The sequence below is a fragment of the Schistocerca serialis genome, chromosome 5 (genome assembly GCF_023864345.2).
Source record: "Schistocerca serialis cubense isolate TAMUIC-IGC-003099 chromosome 5, iqSchSeri2.2, whole genome shotgun sequence".
In the NCBI taxonomy this organism is placed as follows: Eukaryota; Metazoa; Arthropoda; class Insecta; order Orthoptera; family Acrididae; genus Schistocerca; species Schistocerca serialis.
Window position 1 is genome coordinate 23,529,009 of NC_064642.1, and position 26,743 is coordinate 23,555,751.

At 40.7% G+C, this 26,743-nt stretch overlaps 2 protein-coding genes across 2 annotated transcripts in view; one reads left to right on the forward strand and one right to left on the reverse strand.

The window, feature by feature from the left end:
* Positions 1-8,370: 8,370 nt before the first annotated feature.
* On the reverse strand, positions 8,371-16,192 carry LOC126480819 (U6 snRNA-associated Sm-like protein LSm2). The gene is made up of 4 exons (XM_050104155.1): positions 16,036-16,192; positions 15,884-15,951; positions 10,008-10,098; positions 8,371-8,583 (listed from the first exon to the last, which is right to left on the reverse strand). The coding sequence occupies exons 1-4, from the start codon at positions 16,036-16,038 to the stop codon at positions 8,458-8,460; spliced, it is 288 nt and encodes a 95-aa protein (XP_049960112.1). The 5' UTR covers positions 16,039-16,192; the 3' UTR covers positions 8,371-8,457.
* Positions 16,193-16,396: 204 nt separating this feature from the next.
* Positions 16,397-26,743, forward strand: part of LOC126480818 (mediator of RNA polymerase II transcription subunit 24) — a 147,693-nt gene continuing 137,346 nt past the window's right edge. Inside the window, exon 1 of the mRNA XM_050104154.1 lies at positions 16,397-16,687. Within this exon, the coding sequence (XP_049960111.1) occupies positions 16,595-16,687 (93 nt within the window). The 5' untranslated portion in view covers positions 16,397-16,594. The remainder of the gene's footprint in view (positions 16,688-26,743) is intronic.

Sequence of the window (26,743 nt, forward strand, 5' to 3'; positions counted from 1 at the left end):
AACTAGAGAAGAAGTTGCTACGTGTTGCCCTAACAACCAAACATTACACGACAACGGATTTATTCCGAGACATTGGAATACGTTCAAGTATCCAATGAAGCAAAATTTGGATGAAAAATGGTGAAAGACATGGAAAATTCACAACTATAAAACAGCAAAAAAGATTTCGACACATATGTCTAAGAAGAAATACGTGTAGAACACTTCAGCCAAGAAGATACAGTGGGGGAGCATACGGCTCTAACACACAATGTGGGGATACAGACACAGAAACCAGCCTATATCCGACGCCGGCACTAGCTCCTACTCACGGTCTTTCTTCTTTCCCCTCGGATACATCCAAGGATTACATTTCTCGTAAAGAGCAGAGTTGACTATTTTCTCTTTCAGAACAAAACTTTGTAATTATTAATCAGAGATGAATGTCATACAGTGTTGACAGTGATCGTTCTTTCACGCTCACCCGGCATAGAAGTCCCACTGAACAGGTGAGCACAGTCTTCTGTGCGGTCAGGTTCGGGAGTTATGGAACGACATTCGACACCACAGAATGGATTCAGTGGAGTGGGACAGTGATATTACCAGGACAAAATCCACGGCTGGAACACACATACGAGAGGAGGATTCGCTGGGACAACGCATGAAAGAACGCCCGCCGCCATTCCTGGCCGATAAACCGGTACTTTGGTTCTCCATGTTAGAACTGGCATTCATGCATAATCGGGTAACTGATGACCGGGAAAAGTTCATGATAGTGGCAAACAGTATGGATACCAGGGCAGCGATATTGGTTGAAGAGATAATTAGACGGCCACTGGAAACGCAGCAGTATACAACATTGAAGGGCTTTTTAATAAGCCGGCTTGCTAAACCGCTAGATCAAAGAATCTGCCAGCTATTGTGAGGCGAACGTAGAGGTGACAGAACTCCCTCCGAATATTGGAGGCATTTGCGTGGAATCGTGACGGAAAATGAATTTTCGGACACTCACTTCATTCTGTTTGGGCAGTACAGCTTCCGTCTGCAGTAAGAGCAGCTGTGGCAGCGAATGACGGATACGATATACAAGCACTACTCCAACTCGCCGACAGGGTTCATGCGACGGTTGAACCAACAAATTCTCTCAGCATAGCAAAGGTGGAGGCGACGACAGAAGAATATGAAGCGGCGGCGATTAATAAGCTGCTACTGGTACACAGCTTCAAAATCTCAAGGAGCGACTAGACGGGCTGCAGAGGCATATGAAGGCGTTGAGAGCTACCGGTTTGGAGGTCCTGACGACACATAAGGGCAGTGGAGATGCTGGGAAGGAGCAGTTGTGTTGGTATCATCAACGATTTGGGGAGCGAGGCTCAAAGTGCATTCTACCGTGCAGTCACGCTTGCCACATAAATAACATGGAGACTGTAAGTACAGATGTTTCTTTATTAACGGTATCTCGGTGACTTTATGTTCAGGATGTGACAGCTTCGTGTTATTATTTGATAGACACAGGATCTGATGTCAGCACGTGGCCAAAGGGGAACTGTACTTCCCTCAGTGACAGCACATCGTTTTGCCTCAAGGCTGCAAATAAAGAGTCCATAATGACGTACGGCAGTTGTGTCAAAGGAGTGAATTTAGGACCTAGTATTATTTGTCATTGGACTTTTTTCATTGCAGATGTGGCAGAGTGCATATTAGGAGCAGATTTTCTATATGCATTCGGTATTGTGGTGGACATTCGGTTATCGCAGCTTAGAAGGGGCAAAGAAGTGGTGCATGGTCATGTAGGAATAATCACAGAGAAGGTACACAGTTCGGTTGGAGTGACAGAAGTATGCCGACTTAGAGAACCGTCAGCGCAGCTGATAGCCAGGGTGGCCAGTCATACAGTTCACCACATAAACACCGTGCCCGGGCCTCCAGTCTCCCTCAGACCGAGAAGGTTGGCCCCAGACAGATTTGCAGACACAAAAGCTGAGTTCCAAGAGATGTTGGAAATGGGAGTGATACAAAGGTCTGATAGTGCATGGGACTCGCCTTTACATTTAGTGCGGAAGAAAGACAGAAGTTGGAGACCTTGTGGTGATTATAGGTTGTTGAGTGCCCGTACAATACCTGAGCGGTATCCGGTTCCCCACATTCGCGACTTTACAAATAAATTGGCTGGAGCTGAATGTTTCAGTGTAGTCGATTGTAAAAAAGCATACCACCAAATACCGGTGGCTGACAGTGACATACCGAAAATAGCAGTCACTATACCTTTCGGTTTTTTCGAGTTTTTACGCATGCCATTTGGTTTAAAAAACGCTGCATACACATGGCAACATTTCATTGATGAGGTGCTGCGAGGGCTAGATTTCACTTTCGCCTATTTAGACGATATACTGGTGTTCTCAGCGACAGCAGCCCTCCACAAAGAGCACCTCAGGACAGTTTTCCAGAGGCTGCGTACTTATGGCGTAGTGGTAAATGGCACCAAATGCAGTTTGCGTAAAGATCGGGTGGCTTACCTGGGTCACACAGTCTCAGCAGCTGGCATCCGTACTTTGGAAGAGAGGGCCAAGGTTATACAGCAGATGCCTCGCCCGTTAGATCTGCAACAGTTGCGGAGGTTCCTAGGTGTTTTAAGTTTTTACCGCAGACATCTGCCAGGAGCTGTGGCTTTACAAGCACCACTCACAGAGGCTTTGGAGGGCGCGAACACCGGGAAAAATCAGAAGCTACAATGGACAGCAAGCATGCAGCACGCGTTCGAGCGGATCCAGGAAAGCCTAAAGCAAGTGGTTTTACTAGCTCACCCAGAGAAAGATGCGAAGCTATCTATTGTTGTTGACGCAAGTCAGGTGGCGATTGGGGCAGCATTGCATCCGTGGACTGCTGGTCACTGGCAGCCTCTAGGATTCTTCTCCAAGAAACTCACAGACCCACAGTGGAATTGGAGTGTGTATGATAGAGAGCTGTTGGCTGCTTACGAAGCCATACGGTATTTCCAGCCTTACGTGGAAGTTAGACCATTTACACTGTTTACAGATCACAAACCGCTCACTTTCGCATTCTGCAAACATACAGACACTTTGTCACCTAAACAATTCAGGCAACTGGAATATATAAGCCCAGTTCACTACTGATTTACGACATTTTAATGGGACAGAGAATATGGTGGCAGATTACTTCTCACGAGTTGCGGCAATAAAGTATTCAGTGAACTATGCTAAAATGGCGAGAGAGCAGAAGGATGATGCACAACTGCAAGTTTTTCGGCAGAGCACGCCCACCAGGTTGAAGTTAAAAAAACTGTGTCCGGAAGGTGAGACAATACAGTTATGGTGCGATACCTCACAGGAACGGCCTAGACCTTTTCTGCTGGAGAGTTTGCGCCGGGAAGTATTCGAAGGGTTACATGGTTTGGCTCATCTGGGACCCCGAGCGAGTGTAAAATTAATGATAGCGTTTTGTGTGGCCAGGAATTAAGGGAGACTGTCGGAGATGGGTGCAGACGTGTCTGGATTGTCAGCGATGTAAAGTGGGACGCCATGTGAAGAAGCCAGTGGGTAAAGTTGACGGGCCAACTGGTCATTTCGAACATGTGCATCTGGACATTGTTGGACCATTGCCAATGTCCGAAGGCTATCGGTATCTATTGACAGCAATTGACAGATTTACGAGGTGGGCAGAAGCAATCCCCATTTCCGACATATCAGCAGAGACAGTCAGTCGGGCGTTCTTGATGACGTGGATAGCACGGTTCGGATGTCCGGTACATGTCACAACAGACCAAGGACATCAGTTCGAATCCTCCTTGTTCCTGGAGCTGGCAAACATGTGCGGGTTCTGCCGTCACCGTACCACAAGTTATCATCCGGAAAACAATAGCATGGTAAAGCGGTGGCACCGAACACTTAACGCCGCGTTAATGTGCCATGGCGACAATTGGTCAGCAGCTTTGCCACTAGTGTTACTAGGCTTATGCACTGTTTTCAAACCTGACCTCGGAGCATCTACTGCGTAATTAGTATATGGGGAAACCTTACGCCTACCCGGAGAGTTTTTTCAGAAGACTACAAGCGAGACGGACCTACCATACTTGTTAATGAGAGTAAGGGCCCAACTGGCTGAGCTTAGGCCACAACCAGTGACACGGCATGGCGTTAGGCCGTCATTAGTACATCGAGAATTGAGCAATTGCTCACATGTAATGTTGCAAACCGACGCAGTCAGAACTCCACTGCAGCCGCCATATACGGGACCTTATAAAGTACTACACCGTACGGACCAGGCCATGCATGACTATCCTAGTTCGCGATAAGTGTTACTGTGTCAATAGACCGGGTGAATCCGGCTCACTTACTGCTAGAAGATGTAAGACAAGAAGAGGAGGCGGGCCTGCAGCAAGACGAGGGCCCCCTGCAGGGTGCAACAGCGAGCCGAGAGAGGATACGATGATGGAGGAAGTACAGCTGGAAATTCGCACAAGAGCCGGGCGAAAGGTCCGGTACAAGTTTCCGCACATTCCTGGAGCTCTGCACTTCAGGGAGGGGGCTGTGTGGTAGCACGCAGACGAATAGTTGCGTGTGCACAGTACAGGGGCAGCGGCAAAGACTCTAGTGTGCACATAATCATTTACTCTTTGCTTTTTGTTTGCTTTGTCTTAGATGTTCCATGTTAATGCCTGGCTCATTGCTTCAGAATAAAGTTGAACATTAAGAATAGGAACGAGTATATCATTAATAGAATGGAGCTACGTAGTGGCTACAACAGAAATAAAAGGAAGGTTTAAGAGCGGGATTAAAATTCAAGGTGAAAGGAAAGCAATGATCAGATTCGCTGACGACACTGCCATCCTCATTGAAAGTGACAAAGAATTACAGGATCTGTAGCATGGAATGAAGTCTAACGAGTACAGAACATGGATAGAGTAAACCACAAAAGACAAAAGTAATACGAAGTAGCAGAAATGAGAATAGCAAATAACTTATCAAAACTGGTGCTCGTGAAGTAGAGAAAGTTAGGGAATTTTACTATCTGGTATAAGAATAAACTTATGATGGGCTAAGCAAGGACATAAAAGGTAGACTAGCACAGGTAAAGATAGCATTGTATGGTTTGAATCATAAAGGGTGGGAAAACCAGAACAAAACAGACCAATGTTGGAGTTATGGTGCTATAGAAGACTGTTGATAGGTGGGCTCATAAGATAAGGAATGAGGTGGTTCCCACAGAATGTAAAAACTGCACGGAAAGACAGTAATTGGAGTATGTCACACAAATAATTGAGATCGTAGGGTGCAAGTGCTACTCTGAAATTAAGACCTTGGTGCAGGAGAGGAATTTTTGGTGGGCCACATAAAACCAGTGGGAAGACTGATGACTAGAAGAGGGAGGAGGAGGAGGAGGAGGAGGAGGAGGAGGAGGAGGAGGAGGAGATGATGATATTATGATGATGATAAAGTTAATATCGTATTTTTTCCAGCAACTCACTGATAGCTTCAGTCTTACAGATACAAAGAATTACAAGAGGTTGGTAAGTGGGCGAGTACTTCGCAATGTGTTTAAAACTGCTTTCAGTCCACTTGGATGCAACAATCAGGTAAGCTTGTAACCAAAAATAAAGCTTTCCAGATCTTTAAAATGGGTCCCTGATTCCAAATTCTGAAACATTAAAAATATGATTTGAATTGTCAAGAAGGAATGTAGCTTTCTCAGCAGAAAATTTAAAACAGCATTTTCTGTTTGACTGTCCACACTCTCAGTGTTAGGTGGAGCTGTTGTGTGGTTGCTGGATGAAGAGCAAAAATTTGAAACATCATCACTAAGTAACGAGCACTGATTTCGGAGTATTACAGCCCAAATATGTCTCATTTCTTTCAGTGCTTGCAAAGTGCATGAAAATTGGCTTGGTGTATGGATCTAGAGCATACAGCCAAGGAAAACTATACCAATCAAGAGAACCCCCTACTATGCCCCATACTGGTACACAGGTGTTTCTCACTTAACAACAATATGAATTAGGATAGATTGCTACTCGTCACACAGAGTAGGAGTTGGGTGGCAGACAGGCACATTTAAAAGCATCAGACAAACTACTTCACCAGATTTAGAAAAAGACGCACAAATAATTCATACATTCTCAGCTCCCACAGTCAAGGTCACTGTCATCTCCAGGCACTGAGGCCCAACTGCAGTGAGTAGTGATCTCATCTCAGGTGGATAGTGGTGTACAGGAGAGGTGTGGCGCAGGGAGGGGGAGGTATCGCAAAGTCGAGGAAAATTTTTGTAGTCCTGCCAATGGGAGTGTGCAAGTGCATGACAGTGAGTGTGGTGGGCTGTCAAGTCCAGCACTGGGAGTCCGTGCTTGGGGGAGGGGAGGGGAGGGGAGAGAAGACAAGAGGAGAGGAAAGAAGACGACTATGCTGATGCATAGGGAGAAAAGAAGGCACGTGGAGGCCGGAGTGGGATCAGGGAAGGGCAGGACGACAGGAACTAGTGAAGATTAGTGCCATAGGGGGTTATGTGAATGAAGGATATGTTGCAGGGAGGGTTCCCAACTGCATTCTGATTGCAAGTGTGAGTTCTCTTCCTGTGACATATCTTTTATTTCTGTCACTGTAGTAACTTTGGTGTCTTCCCTACTGCAGCTAATTATGTCGCAAAAACACGTGACTGATGTATTTTACTAGCTTTTTTATTTTCCCTATGATCAACACTTTGGGATGCCAGACAAGTTGACTTTTTTCATACTTAATACAGCATGAAAGGAATGAACATGATGTACTGATTCATGGGCTGTTTTGCCTCACATTGCTAGCCCTTACACACCTGTGTGGTGTGGCCAAACTGCTGACCATCAACAGACTGGGTATTCAGGATCACACCAAATGACATTGCTGTGTTCAGGATTGAACTCACATCACTCTCGTTGGATTGTGTTTCGTTACTATCTGGCAACCCATCAAAACAGTCATGAGTAATGCTGTGATGATTAGCAAGATGCCCTCAAGTCCAGCAAGCTGCTAGTGAAGGTCAATCCAGACACTAATCCTGGTATCTAGGGAAGCTACTGAGATGTGGTAGGTGAACCAGACATTGCCCATTAATAACTCTTTCACTTCACCAACCGTCCACCCCATTGGCATGGAGTTTTCTTTTTTGCCGCAACATCTGAATCATTCCTGCAATCCCAGCAGTTAGGTCAAGATCTTTGCACTCTATACTGCACAAGGTTCCACCATAATACCAAACAGCGGTTGCTGAAGCATGTACCAAACCAGAACTTGGGCAATCAGATTGCTCTTCCTGAGTACCATCCAGGAGGCACATGTAATTTGTGAAGTGCTTGAGATTTGTTGCCTATTGTATAAAAACTGACTGACTGGATGTCACCTATTCTATATCAAAAGTAATTAGAGTAAAGGGAAAAAATATATAAACAAATAAATGCATATATCCTACAAAACTCAACATCTGGAACTGTCTGAGGATGTCATGTTCCCAAGTAGTATCATAACCCGTCTCCAAGTCAAAAAAAGTTTACTATTAGGCGATTCCTCTGCAGGACAGTTTGTTGTATTGTCAACTCAACAGAGTTAGATATCCATGGTTGAAGGATATCTTCTGAATCCACGCTGAAAGGGGCTAGAAAGCCGTCAGCATTCTAAAATCCAGGCAAGGTCCTTGTTGACCAACTGGTTCATGATTTTTTCCCCCCTTAAAGCTGGCAAGAGTAACACTACAATAACAAATTAAACCTTCCCATGCTTTAGGAGGACACTACAATGCTCCAGGGCCTGAACACCTGATGTTTACTGAATAGAGACTACGAATGCCAAAACAAACAGTATAAATAAGTGTCTCCTCATTACAAAGAGAGGTTATGGAGTCACAGGGACAACAAGTACAAGAACCCTCCAAATAACAGCACATGGTTACACAGTCTTGAAATGAGACTTCTTATTACTAACTGATTGTAATAAATGAGTCCTCTCACATAAGAGGTATCTACAACGTATTCCAGGTGGTTTTCTCTTTTCTGTATTTTAGTGCTGTTCTCCTTACAAATATGCCTCTTTGAGCGATACTTCATTTGCAGCATGACAAAACTCTGGTCTTACGTTAGAAAAAGCTCTAAACTATAATTTCATTGTGCGATATGAAAAACCAAACATCAATTATTGAACTTCCAAACTTATAAAATCTGGTGGCTAGAGAGATCATATTGTTAGGATAAAAGAATAGTTAAGAAAAGAGAGCTTATTAGTTTCTTTCTAGTGAACTACTTACATAATAAAATCACAACGGTAACAATGAGCTCAATGAAACAATTACTCAGGGTAACAAATACGGTAATTCCTGACTTTACTCATGTACAGTTCAATAAGCACAATGCAATTTCCAAAGATTAAAAAAATAAGTCCTTTTATTAAATGACATATTTCACAAGCATTTATTGTCTTATATTATCAAATTAGGTTATTTTTAACGAGCTTGTGCAGCAGCTTCTTTCCTTGCTGCATCCTGCAGCAACTGTGTATCAACTTCATCTGCTGGGAGTTGCACGTACCGAACAACAGAACCACGAATGAAGCAATTCTTGACAGACAACTGGAAGCAAACAAAATTGCTTTTAAAATGTGATCTTATTGCAACAAAATCCTGATGAATTTACTCATACTATATCGTACAAGATTACAACATAAAATCCAGTTTAAGAGCTATCAAAAAGATTGTGAAAGATGGAATAGAGTGAAGACAGAGGAGGCTACATAGATATATGAAAGTTAAATAGCAATCAATTGAGAGATGTGTGGGGCAGTTGGGGGAAGGGAAGGAGGTAAGAGAGAGAAGAAAACTGCAAGGAACAATGAAGAAAGGAAGATGACATCTTTTAAAATCCATGGTTTGAAAGCAGAGACGAAATGCTGGCTGTAGACACCACTGACACAATGAAGAGGATTACAAAAAACTCATGAGATTTGAGGCAAGAATGGAAGTGTATTACCCAAACACTTGTCATGATGAAAAGTACATTAATGACAAGAACAATGTAGTCTGCACAGTATAGTTAAAGAAATAAAGAGTGAGAATACAAGTGGCACAAAGGGTAATATTCAAAGGAGAGAAGTGAGTTTTCAAAGGTTCATATCCAACATGTATTGCGATTCCAATGTATACTGCAAACACACTGTTCTCTAAAATGTATATGAAAGCTATAAGGGCATAGTATTCAATAATAGAAGAGTACAGCAAGCATCTACTTCCCTGTAACAGTAACGAAAGGAATACTCGGTTATGGTTCACAACCGAAGTTTCAGTCTTTGACCATTTGTTGATGGACATTTTCAACCGTGCAGCTAGGAGGAATAAACACGGAAGCTAACAGATGGAGATGGTGGTCGTTCTGCTTTAACACTGCATGTACAAAAGTTATTGGATTGAAGTAACTGGCTGCCTGGGACAAGGTCTCATTTGAGAAGACAGTAATGATGGGAACAACAGCAAGGAATGGTTAAGGAGTGTTCGTAACAGTGAATGAGTACATATGGAGTCTGGAAGAGAGATTAAAATGTGCTCTATGGGCATGCACATGAGAGTATTTTAGTAAACAATCATATAAAATTGTTACCCCAGTGAAGGACACTATTCATAGCCTCCATGTCAGTATGATACTGCACACACATGGGCTGCTGCACTTGGATGCAACTGGACATTAATAGACAAGAAAGGTGATAAATGTGTGCCTGTGCGCTGAATGTACAGGATATGAGTAATTAAAGCTTAAAACAGTGTTTCAATGCATCTTACACCTTATAATACAAATTATGGCTGGCACTAATTCTCTGCCTCTCTGCCCCCAGGATTCATGAGACATAGCATTAAGTGATGATGAATGATATGATTTACAGTTCTATGACAGACAAATGGTATTTCTTTGTTTTTGTACTAACTTTCTTTTCTTGCCAATGTAATTAATCAAAAACATGTAGAATAAGATTCATATAAAAGATGCAAGAAGAATATGAACCTACCATGTGTGGATATTTGTCAGGATCAGTAACAGTGATGTCAGTTAACTTTATGTTCAGATACTGGTCCACAGAATGAAGTGTACCACAAATGCTGAAACAAGCAGTCATAAAAAAATATTGCCAGCAAATGTTTAATGATAACAAAAATGTCTGTATTTTTCTAATTAGCAACTAAAGTCTTGAGCAGCAATCATGTTAGGCGTACATATAAAATATATTTCAAATGGATGATATCATAACATTAAGTCTGTGGTTCTAGAGAATTATCTTTGTTTAGCCTGCTGTGCATGGAAGAGCATTACCTGTTTCAATCATGCACTTCCTTCTATTTTTATCCTATTTACACAATATCACATCAGCCATCACAATATTCAAGCTCTACATTACACTCCCATTTGCAGCAGGCTGCAGTTACTGAGCTGTCCATTTAGTAAGTGCAATAGCCCCACAATAAGGCTCATTTAGTGCTAGTAGCACCTGCTACAAAGAATATGTTGTGCACCATGAATAGGCTTACTAAAACAATGAGAGCACCTGTTCAAAGAGTAAAGCAACATACAATTTTATCCCATGTATATCTCATAAAATCAACACAACAGGAAAGTCACATAAATCTGAGCTCTTACCAAGGCTTACAAACAGTTGTTCTCTTTTGGCACCGTTAATGAGTGAGAATAGGAGATGTCAGAGGTGGAGAACAATATCACCAATACTGTAAGGTGGTTTGAATTATATAAAAGTTGATACAGAGGTTTCTCTGAAAATTCATCATTGATCAGGTCTTGTTTTATGCACTGCAAAAACCATCACTGAAAATTTAGAATAATTTTACAGACACTTATTGGAATATTTAGTGTGGCACAGCTCTAATCATTATCAGTGCCAATAATATGAACCAGGATAGATTGCTACTCACCACATAGAGGATGCATTGAGCAGCCAACAGTTACATTTAAAAGTAGGCTTTTTGACATTACTCAGCTGACTAAGTCCTTCCTCAGATGAAGAAACACACAAAAACATTCAAGCACACATTCTACAGTCTACTTTTACACATACCTGTCGGCTTTCAACCTCTCCTTCATGTGATGGGTAGGAATATATCCCAATTTATCCTGCTGTCATTCCATCCCAGATTTTCCACTGTTTCATTATCAGTGTTACCCACCTTTGATTCCTTCCAAAAAGCAATTAAAGGGCTTACACCCTCAGTACCAGGTGTACCACTGGACTACACGATAATTTATTGTACTGGATGTAGCTAGTTTCTGCCTTATTCTTCATTTCAAAATGTTCCACCAAAAAGCACACTGTACGTCGTTATATACTGATGAGCCACTGTATGCCATCAAAAGACTACATGCCAGCTGGTGGCTTGGCACGCACATGGCAGAGTAAGGAACGTATATAAGTGGAGCAAAGATAAATGGGGAATCAGTCTAGCAATTTGGGCTGTAAATGAGGAAATCCACTTACATAAGTAACTGTGACAAAGGGCACACTGTTATGGCCTGGTGTCTGGGAACAAGCAGCTCGGAAACGGCAAAGCTTATCAGCTACCTGCATGCTACTGTTGTCGGCATCTACAGAACGTGATCCAAAAACTGTGAAACCACGAGTTGGCGACAAGCTAGTAGGTGTCCACACATTATCACAAAACGTGATCAGAGGCTTTCCCACTATGTAAAGCTGGACAGGTGGCAATTGTGTGGCAAACTGAATGGCAGAGTACTACACTGGTGCAGGCCTAAGTGTTCCAGAACACACAACATGGGGTTCCACAGCAAATGACCTCTATGCATTCCCGTTTTGATCCAATGACATCATCAATTAAGAATGCAGTAGGCACGGAATTATTGAGATTGGACCATGTATCAATGGAAATGTGTCAACTGGTCAGATGAATCACACTTTTTGTTACTCTACGTCGATGTTTGTGTCTGGATATGCCATCATACAGGCATATAGCTGCTTGAAACATACACTGCAGCTCCCACACAGGCCAGTGATGGCAATATTATGCTATGGGGGAGATTCATCTAAGCTTCAATCAGGTCTGTGAGAGTAACAGAAGAAACCACGGCTGCTGTGGACTGTGAGAACATTACTGTAGACCTCCTGCGATCCTTTATGCTTGCTGTTTTCCCTACTGTGATAGTTTCTTCCTGCAGCCCAGTTTGTGTCACAAGGCCAGAATGGTGCTACAGTGGTATCTGAAGTGTGATAGTTAACTCACATTGCTGTTTTCACCAAAAAATCTGACTGATTTGAATCCAACAGAATACATGTGGGGATGATATTGGCCACCAGCTCTGAAAATTCAAACCACCCAACCATCATTCAAAGGAATTGTGTGCTATGTGCACAGACATCTGGCGTCACATACACCTGGAAACTTACCAAGGACTTGCAAATTCATGCTATTCAGAATCACTGTTGTATATCATTCTAAAGGTGCACCAATATGTTATTAAGCAGGCAGTCATAATTGTTTCGCTCATCGGTCTATACATACAGGTACCCCACACACCACCAGTACGCCTCACATACTAGTTACTCTTCTCAAATCGAATTGCTTGAGAAGTGGCAATCTGTCTTGAAAGTTGGCTACACTGCATTTTACTGAGAAGCTGATTGCAGCTGTGTGTTCATGCATCAGCTGTTGTGAGGCACTTATATTGTTGAGTTCTTACAGAAATGGGGCATTTGCATTAGTCGACCAATGCTGTTCAAGATGTGTACAATGTGCAGAGGAATAGGTGACTGATAATAAGGATCCCTGAGACTATAGATAAGAGTTCGCGTGGTCATTAAGGGTTGCCACAGGAGGTCAGTGGATCTCTTACGTTGTGTCATCGTGTACTAGAAGATATGAAGATGTAAATGTCGTGCTAGGGTAGATATTTGGGGATAAGGAAAAGCGAGTTCATTATTGTAACTGGATTTTAACATCAACTGCTAAATGTTACTTGGATCCCTTGCTTTACTTCATGTCAGATGAGGCCTGGTTTCATTTGTCAGGTTCTGTAAAATCCCAGAATTGCTGCTCTGGCCTTGGTCATAGGACAACCCACGTATTCGGAACGAAGAACCTCTCCACTCAAAGAAGATAGCTGTTTGGTGTGCTTTGTCCGGCATGCACATTATTGAAAAGATATCATCAGAATGTTATGCTCTTAGGGTGTTAGCACCTGTTTGTAATAGCCAATGTATTGTGGTGACACATGATGCCTACATATAATTAGTTCTTAGCTACAAGATTCTTTTCTGGGGATCAAACACACAAAACATGGACATGGTTTTTAAATTGCAGAAAAGGGCCATTAGGATAACAATTGGAAACCATAGTCATTGGAAATAGCTTTTTTAAAAAAGTTCATCCTCATTGCACCAAGAGAGTACATCTACCAATCTGTGGTGCATATCAGGGAAAGTATTACTAAATGCTTCATTAATAGTTCTATACATAATCATGGAACAAGAGCCAGTATGCAGTTACATTTACCCAGGAAAAACAAACAAAAATTTTGGATAGTAATGAAAGGGGATAGCTACAGCACCTTGTTGCATTTCAGTGCGTCCTTATGGTTTACTGCTTTCACAAGGAAATCACGTGTCAAGATATAAAAGTCACACAGGTGGACAGTGGCACATAGTGAATATGGTACGAATGGAGTTAGAGTTGATGCAAGGGGCAAGTAATCAGAAATGGTCCAGGAATGATCAGTGGGTGTCCTCACTGTGTGTGACAATGAGGAACAAAACGGTTTTATATTGCAAGTAACCTGAAACAGATTGTGCATAAATCAAGGAACATTATACAATACGGACTTACTGAATGAGGCAGTGCAGTTGTTAAGAAACTGCCCTCTTGTTCATGAGGATGAAGCTGCTCTGTCTGGTCATCCAGATTTGGGTTTTCCTAGATCACTCAGGCAAATGCTGGATGTTCCTTAATCAAAGCCTGCCCTATCCTCATAAAACATGGTACGTATGCTGTGTGTTGTATATTTTGGCATACCAATAAGTACTGTACGAGGTGGAATCCAAAAGTTTTGGGACTGGTGCTGCCATCTGGAAAGTAGGAGGGGTAGATCTTTGCACCGCTAGGTGGGTGGAGCTGCATATCTGTTAAGTCAGTGTGCAGAGTGGCATTCAGCTGGGAGGGCATGTTGTGTGTCTACAGTGATTTCCATAATATTCTGTGTTTGGTGTGTGGCATTTTACGATGGATCTGCGAACAGAACAGCATGTGTATATCAAATTCTGTGCGAATCTCAGGAAAGGTGCTATGGAGACCCTTGCAATGATTTAACAAGTGTTTGGGGGACAGAGCATGAGCCGTACGCATGTGTTTGAGTGGCCATACAGGCGTCAGAGATGATGCTCACACTGGAAGGCCCGTTGTCAAACTTCAACAATTGGTTTGTGCGGATCAACGTTGAATCATTCAAGACCTTGAGGATGAATTGGGTATTGGTTATGGGACATGTCAAGGAATGTTGACTGATGAATTGAACATTATCGTGTCACCACAACATTTGTGCCAAGGATCTTGACTGCCAGTCAGAAGGCACAGCATGTTGAAGTGTGCACAGACCTTTCTCAGATTGCATCTGATCATCCGACCTTCTTGTCACAGGCTATCACAGGCGATGAGAGCTGGATTTAGGGTTATGACCCAGAGACAAAGTAACAACTGTCCCAGTGGAAGAGCCCAGGCTCTCCAAGACCCAAAAAAACGAGACAGGTGAAGAGCATGATCATTGTTTTCTTTGATACCAAGGAAATTGTGTACAAAGAATTCATTCGACCCAACCAAACAGTGAATTACAAGCACTTCTGTGACGTTTTGCGACAGCTCCGTGAAAACATGCGGCGGTGGGGGCCCGAACTTTGGCGTCAAGGCAACTGGCTGCTGCATCACAACGCACACTGTCAAATGCCCTTGCTTACCAGGACCTTTTTGGCAAAAAACAGCACGGCGGTTGTACCCCATCCACCGTACTTGCCAGATTTGGCACCTTGCGACTTCACACTATTCCCAACACTTAAACTCAAGTTGAAAGGCCATCTTGTTCGACACTCTAGAGAGGATCCAAGAAGCATCGCTGGCTGTGATAAACACCCTCAATGAACAGGACTTCCAGAAAACGTTTGACCAGCGGCAGAAGCACTGGGACCGGTGTGTATGTGCGGATGGGAACTACTTTGAGGGTGATGGTGACCATTAGTCCAAAGGTAGGGTTTGCACCAGATGGCAGCACCAGTCCTGAAAATTCTGGATAGCACATTGTATTACCTTGACAAACCCTATACCACTGTGAGATGATCCTTGGATAAAAATAGATAAATAAATGAAAACTTTTACTAATAAAGACTCTCAACAACATAACAACCTTAAGCTTATAAATAAGGGGCATACACAAATACTAACTGGAATGAAAAATATTAATTATTGCTGTGTAGTGAATCCCACTTTGTATTAGAAGTGGAAGTCTTTTGTAGATCTATAAAACTTTTTAATGATACAGCCTTTCTATCGAAACTATTAAGTCTTAAGTAGGGGAGAATTTTTTTTCCAAAAGGTTAAAATCTTTTACTTCCTACCAATATCTACATCATATAAGCTAAGGTTATTGCATACAAATAGGCATACATGTGAAACAATAAAATCTAATGACTGAACATTGGTCATAAGTTGTCAGTGTATTTGTGTGCTACAACTCTAGCATATCACGAGCTACTGAAAAAGTTCATACTTTGATACAAACAAGGTACGGCGGAAATTTCTGCAATGGCAACGACGGTCATGATACTTGGTACTAAAATTCGTAAATCAGCTATGAACTGTATGAAGGCAAGTAATACTTTACCTGAGATCGTTTTTTAGTTCCACAACGACGTCTTTCCCCACAAGGGATTTAAAGAATGAATAGAATAACTGAAAAGAAAGTATTAAGTGAATCTCTATAGGTTACCGAAATTAATGTACTTCTACAGGCTCTGTTAATGAATTACGACAAACCATATTTATAGCCAGCCACGAATAGCTGAGAAGTTCAATACATTTTACTAACACAGAAGTTGTACTTCACACCGGTTACAAACCAAACATATCAGTCATCAGTTTCAACCGCACATGTTGGACGCTATTTACAATATCGATTCAATTACTAACAACTGACGCACCCATAGAAAACAAGATGATCTACAGTTCTGCGTTTTCGCTGCAGAAAGAAAGAAGTTTTATGTTATTATAGAGCTGAAGAACATATATTATGCTTTAAAAGGAAATTTTACAACGATTCGTCATTTATATGAATATTTGTATTAAATTAGTATATTTAATTTCATGTGTACTGTTGGCATGACTGTAACAACAATACACGGCGTGTGTTCGCTGTTTGTTGATGTTTGTGAAGTTGTGAACGTAAAGTGTAGTGGCGGTCCCGGTGGTGGTATAAGTGCATGGATAGTGATTAGTGAAAAGTTTTTTGTTTATTTCCTGCTAGGGAGATATTATTCAGTGATGAAAGAAACGTAGCTTTTAAATTCTGTCTCAAACTGATACAAACTGCCTGCCAATGACTAGCAAAACAAGTAGTTTGAAGGCATTACTGTTACGTGCTTGGAGGGAACGCTGGTCGGACCTTCAGTGGGGCATACATATTAAAACGGTGAGTACATGTCTTACAGTAATACACCCCTACACTACTAAGCAATTTGAAGAAAATACTATGCCTATAACTTTGTAGCGTCCCTACTTAAACTTCCACATCATGTTACTAGAGGAAGCTTTACTTTATCCAAATATTCACGTTCTCCGAGTACTTGGAGGATATCCTTTGCGCTTCTACGTATGTTTACAAGTAAACTAAGCAAATAACTTTGTAAAAAAAAAAAAAAAAAAATAAATACGAGTGGTTTACACTTGGAAAACGATGTGGTTAGTAAATGTATTTTTTGGATTATTCTGTCGCTCGTATTTTCACAATTACCACCGGTTTCGTATGATTACGGAACAACTTCTAATCGACATTATTTGCAGACAACCAGTCAAAGTAAATCATGGTAACTAGGATAGCATCAAGAAATCACTTTTTGTGTACAGCCCTTAAAAATGGCTGATTGCCTTATAACTACAATAGTACTGAAAGGATCACGTCTCCGTGAATCCAAAATTTCAGAAATTCTAGGTCGTTAACTCAGGCCTACTTGACTTGCATATTGTTTAAGGCATAAACTGGTTTTGTAGACAACGCAACCATTAAAAATGCAATACAATTTCATAACCTCGGCTTCTAGTAGAATGGGTACAGTATTCATTTGCACCAGGTATTGGCAATTGTTAACCTCTCATGTAAATCCACGTGGGTCATTCCATGTTAAGTGGCCTAAATTTGGACAATCTCCCCACTCGACCATCTCCAATGTTGATGAAATTTTTAGAGGATGTACATATAGACCTTTCATGAAGCACTGCCAAATTACAGCCTCATGAGTAGTATGGTGGGGTGACCTTTTAGAAATGTTTATCACGTTATTTAATTTTTTCTGTTGTACTCTCAAGGAAGTTCCCGTTATCTATGATTGTTTAATATTTTACAGTTGGAAATATACACCACTTCTGCTTTATCTAATATTAAAACAAACAGCAATTGGAAGAATAAATTTAATTGTAGTGTAATGGATATCAACAACTTTTCAGTACCATGTGTCATTGCCCTTGCAGATAATTCTGAATGTAATCTAAAAACATACACACATCAACAAGACTTCATTCCAATAAAAGAATTTTCTGTAGAGCAACAGGAATTAATAAACCAAAGAACTGAGATATGTTATACTGAAAATGCACAAATATGCTTTCATCACAAAGCAGTACTTGTGGACAAATATGACTTTCTACAGAGATCTTGTTGTAATCCATTTGGTGCAAAGAGCCATTCTGTTAAAAAAGAGTTTATGGATTGTCAATGTGGAAACAGCAAAACAATTGCAAGCCGTGACTAAGAGCAATGTGAAACCTGGTCAGAAGATCTGTCCAGCTTGCAGAAAACAATTTTTAGCAAAGGATGCAGAAAAATCACAGTCAACTTCAAACCAGTCAGAACATGAAGCATATCCAGAAGTATCTATCAGTTCAAGTCTAACTGCTTTTGGGGTCTCCCCTCTAAAATTTCATAGAATATCAGAAAGGGATGTGAAAGGTTACACAAAACAAAAAATAAGTGAAGCTCAAGAGGCAATTGTGAATAACATTGCTGCTGCTGGAGGATTCGCACCAAAAGATCTTCAAACACCTAGTACAAGCAAGACATGTCCTGATTGTGAAGATTATAAGCAGCTGTTTAAAGAATTGAAAGAGAAGTTGCAATTGTCAAGGCAGCATGAAAAATTGCAAATACTGACATTAGTACCACAAAGCTAGACTATAAAAGAGACAGTGCAAGAGATTGGTGTTTCAGAGACGATGGTAAAAGCAGTTAGGAAATTCCAAGCAGAAAATGGTGTATTAGCTCTGCCAAAGAACAAATGTGGCAAGAAGAGTTCAGATGCTGTAAAAGAAAGAGTGGTAACATTTTTTTCAGAATGAAGAATTTAACTGAATTTGCCCAAGTAAAAAAGACTGTGTATCAATTAGAATAGAAGGAAAGAAAGTTTTGATGCAAAAATACCTTCTTCTGAATAATTTGAAAGAAATGTTTGCTGCATATCGATTTTAGCATGGGCCTGAAATCGGATTTTCCAAATTTTGCGAATTGAGGCCAAAATGGTGCATCACTGTGGGTGCTGCAGGAACCCACTCAGTCTGTGTTTGCACTTTACACCTAAATGTGAAAGTGATGCTTGCAAGCACTTCAATTAAATAAGATTATAAGAGCCTGATTGCTAAAACAGTGTGTGATTTGGAATCCAAAGATTGCATGCTTCATCACTGTGAAATCTGTCCGGGAAAAGAACTACTGCAACAGTTTTTAGAAAGTAGTTTTGAAGACAGTGGTCCAAATGTTACCATTGAGTTCAAACAGTGGGTGCACACTGATAGAGATACATTAGAAACCAAGCAGATGACCACCGAGGATTTTATTGAAGATCTGATTTCAAAAATTGACAAACTTTCCACTCCTCATTATGTTGCAAAATACCAGAGCAAGCACTTAAAATGCATAAAAGAAAGCTATAAGCCAACTGAACTGATCATATTAATGGACTTTGCTGAAAATTATTCCTTCATTGTCCAGGATGTAGCTCAAAGTTTTCACTGGAATAACAGCCAAGCAACTTTACACCCACTTGTTGTACTTCAGAAATAACTTGGACATCAGCAGCATCAGCTACTGTATAATAAGCGGCAGCCTGAAACATGATGCAATCGCTGTACATGCTTTTATAGTGAAATTAATAGAAGATCTGAAGTGTCTCCTTGGAAAAATCACACACATTTAATACTTCAGTGGTGGGTCAGTAGCGCAGTTCAGAAACTTCAAAAATTTTCTGAATCTCTGCCACCATCAAAATGACTTCGGAATCTCAGCTGAATGGAACTTTTTACTGCAAGCCATTTAAAATCTCCATGTGATGGAATTGGAGGAACTGTGAAGTGCCTGGCAGCAAGAGCAAGCCTTCAAAGACCAACTAAGGACCAGATTTTGACACCAACTGATTTGTTTAAATACTGTAGAAAGAATGTCAGAGGAATCCAATTCACTTTGTTTCAAAAGAAGAAATTGAAACATTAAAAACTGAGCAGGGAGCAAGGTTCAAAAATGGCTGCACAGTATCAGGAACAAGAGAGAATCACCATTTTGTGCCATTAAATGAAAAGCAAGTTTGTATTAGAAGAGTGTCCAATGATACAAATTCTTTTGTGGCAAATGTTGACCAAAGTCAAGCAACAGTTCCATTTAGAAATATTACAGCCTTACAGCCGGCCCAATACTTTGCCTGTATATATGATGGAAAATGGTCGATTGGTAATGTGTCTGAAGTTTCTGGTGTTTTGGTCAGTTTCGTGCACCCCAATGGACCTGCACATTCATTCTATTGGCCAGCTAGGGAGGATGCTTGTTGGATTCCAAACCTTCACATTATTTCTGTCATTCCAGCTCCATCAGCAACAAGAATGGGCTGACATTATAGCTTGATAGAATCAACAGTAATTGCTATTAGTAACAAATTTCAGCAAATGAGTTAATAATAACTGAAGTATTTGGCTTGGGAACCATAAAGAGTATGACTGGCAGATATATCATTTAATGTAATATAAATGTAGATTTATTTGGCACAACAAGATTTATAGGCCACTTTGATAGCACACTATGATGAATTTACCATAGTTTGACCTTTTGTTTTACAGCTAAGATATTGTAGCCAAAAAGTTGAATAGGTTCACAAAGTTTCATCATGACAGGTCTCTTAGATCCTGAGTAATGGTAAATCAAAGTTGATCATTTAGGCTATTCATTTAAGCCACAATGTTGAGAAATGTAATATAATGAAAACATAAGTTTATTTGTTCTTAAATGCAAAGTCTCCAAAATATAAACAACTTTTTCTGATCAAGCAAGGTGAGCTCTTTTCAGATTTGAGTGATCCCTTTTGAGATATTACCTTTTGAAAGTGAGCCAAAATTGACTGATTAAATTTTTTAGCACACTTTGAACTTCAGTAACTCAGTTATTGATGACCTTAGAAGTTAAGTCCCATAGTGCTCAGAGTCAGCCAACTCAGTTATTATTTGAACAGTATGGGTGCCTCTTGCAGAGTTTTATGACATGCTGGCAGGCTGCAGATAACTAAAGTATTAGCTTCAGAAAATTACTCTTTCAGTAGATACAAAGCAATAAAGTATAGCCATCATTTGGTATGACAAGATTTATGAGCCACTTTGATAGCACACTATGATGAATTTACATACTTTGACCTTTTCTACTACAACTAAGCTGTTGTTGTGGTCTTCAGTCCAGAGACTGATTTGATTCAGCTCTCCATGCTACTCTATCCTGTGCGAGCTTCTTCATCTCCCAGTTCTTACTGGAACCTATATCCTTGTGAATCTGCTTAGTGTATTCATCTCTTGGTCTCCCTCTACGATTTTTACCCTCCATGCTGCCCTCCAATACTAAATTGGTGATTCCTTGATGCCTCAGAACATGTCCTAACAACTGATCCTTTCTTCTAGTCAAGTTATGCCACAAATTTCTCTTCTCCCCAATTCTAGTCAATACCTCCTCATTAGTTATGTGATCTACCCACCTAATCCTCAGCATTCTTCTGTAGCACCACATTTCAAAAAATTCTATTCTTTTCTTGTCTAAACTATTTATCATCCATGCTTCACTTCCATACATGGCTACACTTCATACAAATACTTTCAGAAACGATTTCCTGACACTTAAATCTATACTCGATGTTAACAAATTTCTCTTCTTCAGAAACGCTTTCCTTGCCATTGCCACTCTACATTTTATATCCTCTCTACTTCGACCATCATCAGTTATTTTGCTTCCCAGATGGCAAAACTCATTTACTACTTTAAGTGTCCCATTTCCTAATCTAATTCCCTCAGCATCACCCGACTTAATTCGACTACATTCGATTATCCTTGTTTCGCTTTTGTTGATGTTCATCTTATACCCTCCTTTCAAGACACTGTCCATTCCGTTCACCTGCTCTTCCAAGTCCTTTGCTGTCTCTGACAGAATTACAATGTCATCGGCGAACCTCAAAGTTTTTATTTTTCTCCATGGACTTTAATACCTACTCCAAATTTTTCTTTTGTTTCCTTTACAGCTTGCTCAATATACAGATTGAATAACATCGGCGACAGGCTACAACCCTGTCTCACTCCCTTCCCAACCACTGCTTCCCTTTCATGTCCCTCGACTCTTATAACTGCCTTCTGGTTTCTGTACAAATTGTAAATAGCCTTTTGCTCCCTGTATTTTACCCCTGCCACCTTCTGAGTTCGAAAGAGAGTATTCTAGTCAACATTGTCAAAAGCTTTCTCTAAGTCTACAAATGCTAGAAACGTAGGTTTGCCTTCCTGTAATCTATCTTCTAAGATAAGTCATAGGGTCAGTATTGTCTCACGTGTTTCAATATTTCTACAGAATCCAAACTGATCTCCCCGAGGTCGGCTTCTACCAGTTTTTCCATTCATCTGTAAAGAATTCCCGTTGCTATTTTGCAGCCGTGACTTATTAAACTGATAGTTTGTTAATTTTCACATCTGTCAACACCTGCTTTCTTTGGGATTGGAATTATTATATTCTTCTTGAAGTCTGAGGGAATTTCGCCTGTCTCATACATCTTGCTCAGCAGATGGTAGAGTTTTGTCAGGACTGGCTCTCCCAAGGCTGTCAGTAGTTCTAATGGAATGTTGTCTACGCCAGGGGACTTTTTTCGACTTAGGTCTTTCAGTGCTCTATCAAACTCTCCATGCAGTATCATATCTCCCATTTCATCTTCGCCTACATCCTCTTCCATTTCCATAATATTGTCCTCAAGTACATCACCCTTGTATAGACCCTCTATATGCTCCTTCCACCTTTCTGCATTCCCCTCTTTGCTGAGAACTGGGTTTCCATCGGAGCTCTTGATATTCATACAAGAGATTCTCTTTTCTATGAAGGTCTCTTTAATTTTCCTGTAGGCAGTATCTATCTTACCCCTAGTGAGATAAGCCTCTACATCCTTACATTTGTCCTCTAGCCAACCCTGCTTAGCCATTTTGCACTTCCTATCGATCTCATTTTTGAGACGTTTGTATTCCCTTTTGCCTGCTTCATTTTTATATTTTCTCCTTTCATCAATTAAATTCAATATTTCTTCTGTTACCCAAGAATTTCTACTAGCCCTCGTCTTTTTACCTACTTGATCCTCTGTTGCCTTCACTGCTTCATCCCTCAAAGCTACCCATCCTTCTTCTGCTGTATTTCTTTCCTCCATTCCTGTCAATCGTTCCCCTATGCTCTCCCTGAAACTCTGTACAACCTCTGGTTTAGTCAGTTTATCCGTGTCCCATCTCCTTAAATTGCCACCTTTTTGCAGTTTCTTCAGTTTTAATCTACAGTTCATAACCAATAGATTGTGGTCAGAATCCACATCCCCCCCCCCCCCTCCCACCCCGGAAATGTCTTACAATTTAAAACCAGGTTCCTACATCTCTGTCTTATCATTGTATAATCTATGTGAAACCTTCCAGTATTTCCAGGCTTCTTCTATGTATACAACCTTCTTTTATGATTCTTGAACAAAGTGTTAGCTATGATTAAGTTATGATCTGTGCAAAATTCTACCAGGTGGCTTCCTCTTTTATTTCTTACTCCCAATCCATATTAACCTACTATGTTTCCTTCTCTTCCTTTTCCTATTGTCGAATTCCAGTCACCCATGACTATTAAATTTTTGTCTCCGTTCACTATCTGAATAATTTCTTTTATGTCATCATACATTTCATCAATCTCTTCTTCATCTCCAGAGCTAGTTGGCATATAAACTTGTACTACTGTAATAGGCGTGGGCTTCGTGTCTATGATGGCGACAATAATGCGTTCACTATGCTGTTTGTAGTAGCTTACCTGCACTCTTATTTTTTTATTCATTATTAAACCTACTCCAGCATTTCCTCTATTTGATTTTGTATTTATAACCCTGTATTTACCTGACCAGAAGTCTTGTTCCTCCTGCCACCGAACTTCGCTAATTCCCACTATATCTAACTTTAACCTCCCCATTTCCCTTTTTAAATTTTCTAACCTACCTGCCCGATTAAGAGCTGTGACATTCCACGCTCCGATCCATAGAACGCCAGTTTTCTTTCTCCTGATGATGATGTCCTCTTGAGTAGTCCCGATCCGGAGATCCGAATGGGGGACTATTTTACCTCCGATTTTACCCAAGAGGACGCCATCATCATTTAACCATGCAATAAAGCTGCATGCCCTCGAGAAAAATTATGGCTGTAGTTTCCCCTTGCTTTCAGCCGTTCGCAGTACCAGCACAGTAAGGCCGTTTTGGTTAGTGTTACAAGGCCAGATCAGCCATTCATCCTGACTGTTGCCCCTGCAACTACTGAAAAGGCTGATGCCCCTCTTCAGGAACCACATTTGTCTGGCCTCTCAACAGATACCCCTCTGTTGTGGTTGTACCTACGGTATGGCTATCTGTATCTCTGAGGCACGTAAGCCTGCCCACCAGCGGCAAGGTCCATGGTTCATGGGCGGAGGGGGGGAGAACCAAGCTATTGAACCCAAAAAGTTGAACAGGATCACAAAGTTTCAGCACGACAGGTCTCTTAGATCCTGAACAATGGTAAAACAGAGTTGATTATTTATTCATTTCAGTCGGAATATCAAAAAATGAGCCTTTACGAAAAGGTGGCCAGTGGCCCAACCATAATACTTATGGAGCTGTAATTTGGCAGTGCTTCATGTAAGGTCTATATGTACATCCTGTAAAAATTTCAACAACATTGGAGATGGTCAAGTGGGGAGCTTGTCTAAATTTAGGCCACTTGACATGGAATGACCCACGTGTATTTTCCTGTGTTAAACAATATGTTTCCATGTGCTGTACAATTCCCTGTCGGTAGTAAGGCACCTTATATTTCCTTGGTGAACTTGAACTGTAATACGTATCTAGGCATCCAAGCTTCTAGTTTCTGAAAATTATATCCAACATTTATGTAGAAGGAGAAAATATCTCTCTACAATTGGCCAATTACAAAGTTTAATGTATGATATGTAGCCTATATAGTAGAAGAGTTTACAATGCTGTAATACACACTCTCAGTAAAGAAACTTCTAAAGAAATGCCAACTACTGCACAATATATGTAAATAGTGCAAGGGCTATAGATAGAGAAATTGTAAATTAACACATTTGGCTCTAAAAAGGGCAATGCATGAAGCTTTGAGGGATTACTGTACTAGATTTATATTGAAAGACCTCTCACGAAACTCAAATAAATTCAGGACTTATGGAAAAGTTGTCAGTGGCACCAAATTTAATGTCCGTGCATTTATGAATGACACAGGAGCATTCTGAAATTGAGTAAAATCAGAAATTCTGAACTCCATGTTTAAATGTTTCTTTAACACAAGGAAATTTAGGACTATTGTGATAATTTAGTTCTCACATCACCTAAATGTGAGTGTCATTGATAAACAGCTGAAGTTCCTAAAACTGAGTAAAGCTCTAGGTTAGATGGAATCCCTGCCAGATTCTGCATGGAATTTGAGTAATCCCCTCTTTTAATCATAATGTCCATAGATCCATCAACCAAAAAACTGTGCCTAGAATTGCAAGAAAGCACAGGCCACATTCAACTATATCAAGAGTAAAGTGCCAGAAATATTGATTCCCAAAAAGCATTTGACACATACTATGCCAACACTTATTAATGAAAGGATGGTCATATTGGATATAAAATGAAATTTGTGACTAGATTGTGGATATATTTGTAGGGAGGATGCAGCATCTTATCTTGCCCAATCATCAAACTATGTAGAAATAACTTCTGGTGTGCCTCAGGGTAGTATGTTGGGGTTCTAGCTATTCATGTGTGTCATGACCTGGCATAAAATGTTAATGATAACCACCAACTTTTCACAGTCTAGTACTGCCTGATTAAAACTGCAGAAATACTGTCAGTTCTTGATAAGATTTCAAAGTAGTATAAAGACTGGCAACTTACTTTTAATGTTCAGATATGTAAAAGTGTGCTTTTCACAAAGTACAAAAAACCTAGGCTACTATGACACCATACAAATACCTGGTTGTAACAATTTGTGAGGATATGAACTGGAACGATCATAAAAGTTGTCGTAGGTAAAGCAAGTGGAAAACTTCTGTTCATTCATAGACTACTGGGGAAATTCAGTGGGTCTACAAAGGAGACAGCTTACAAAACACTCATATGACTTTTCCCGGAATGTTGCTCTTGTGTGTGTGTGTGTGTGTGTGTGTGTGTGTGTGTGTGTGTGTGTACTTGCAGGACAGCACAAATGGTCACAGGCTTGTTTGGCCCACAGAGATGCTGAAAAACCTGGACTGGCAGACTCTTAACGATTAATACAAACTTTCCATGAAAGCCTACTAGCAAAGTTTCAAGAACCGTAATTAATCAAGAAATTTGGGAATGTGGTGAACTCCCTACATACCACTGCCATATAGATTGTGAAGAGAATATTAGCCTAATTACAGTGCCCACAGAGGAGAGTGGAGTCCAAGTAGTCATTCTTCCTGCACTCCATACGTGAATGCCAGAAGGAATCCTAACAAGTTGGTAAATCGGAATTACCTCCTGCTGTGTACTTCACGGATCAACGGAGGTGTGCAGTCCCAACCGTCGGCTTTGACCCGTGGCGTAAGGGTGTTGTGGTGTGTGACGACAAGACGGCGCGGAGTTTAGTTTATGAGTGTGTTGTGTTTGTAGATGTCGTTTTTTTGTGGTCGGTGGTGTCCTCTGGTGGTGTGTTTATGGTTTGCGTGTTGTGTGGTGTATTGGGTTCATTTTTGTATCGCTGCTTGAACTGTTCAGTTGTCGGTTGCGACTGTTCTTTAATGCATATTCTTCTACAGAAATTGGTTTCATTGAGTTATTAATTATGTTTCCATTGTGTTTAAGTTATTGTAGTGTTGTTTGCTGTATGTTACGTGGTTAGTTGTTTAATTTAATTTGTGGCTGCTTTTGTTAGGTATGGATATGACTGATAAATACAATAG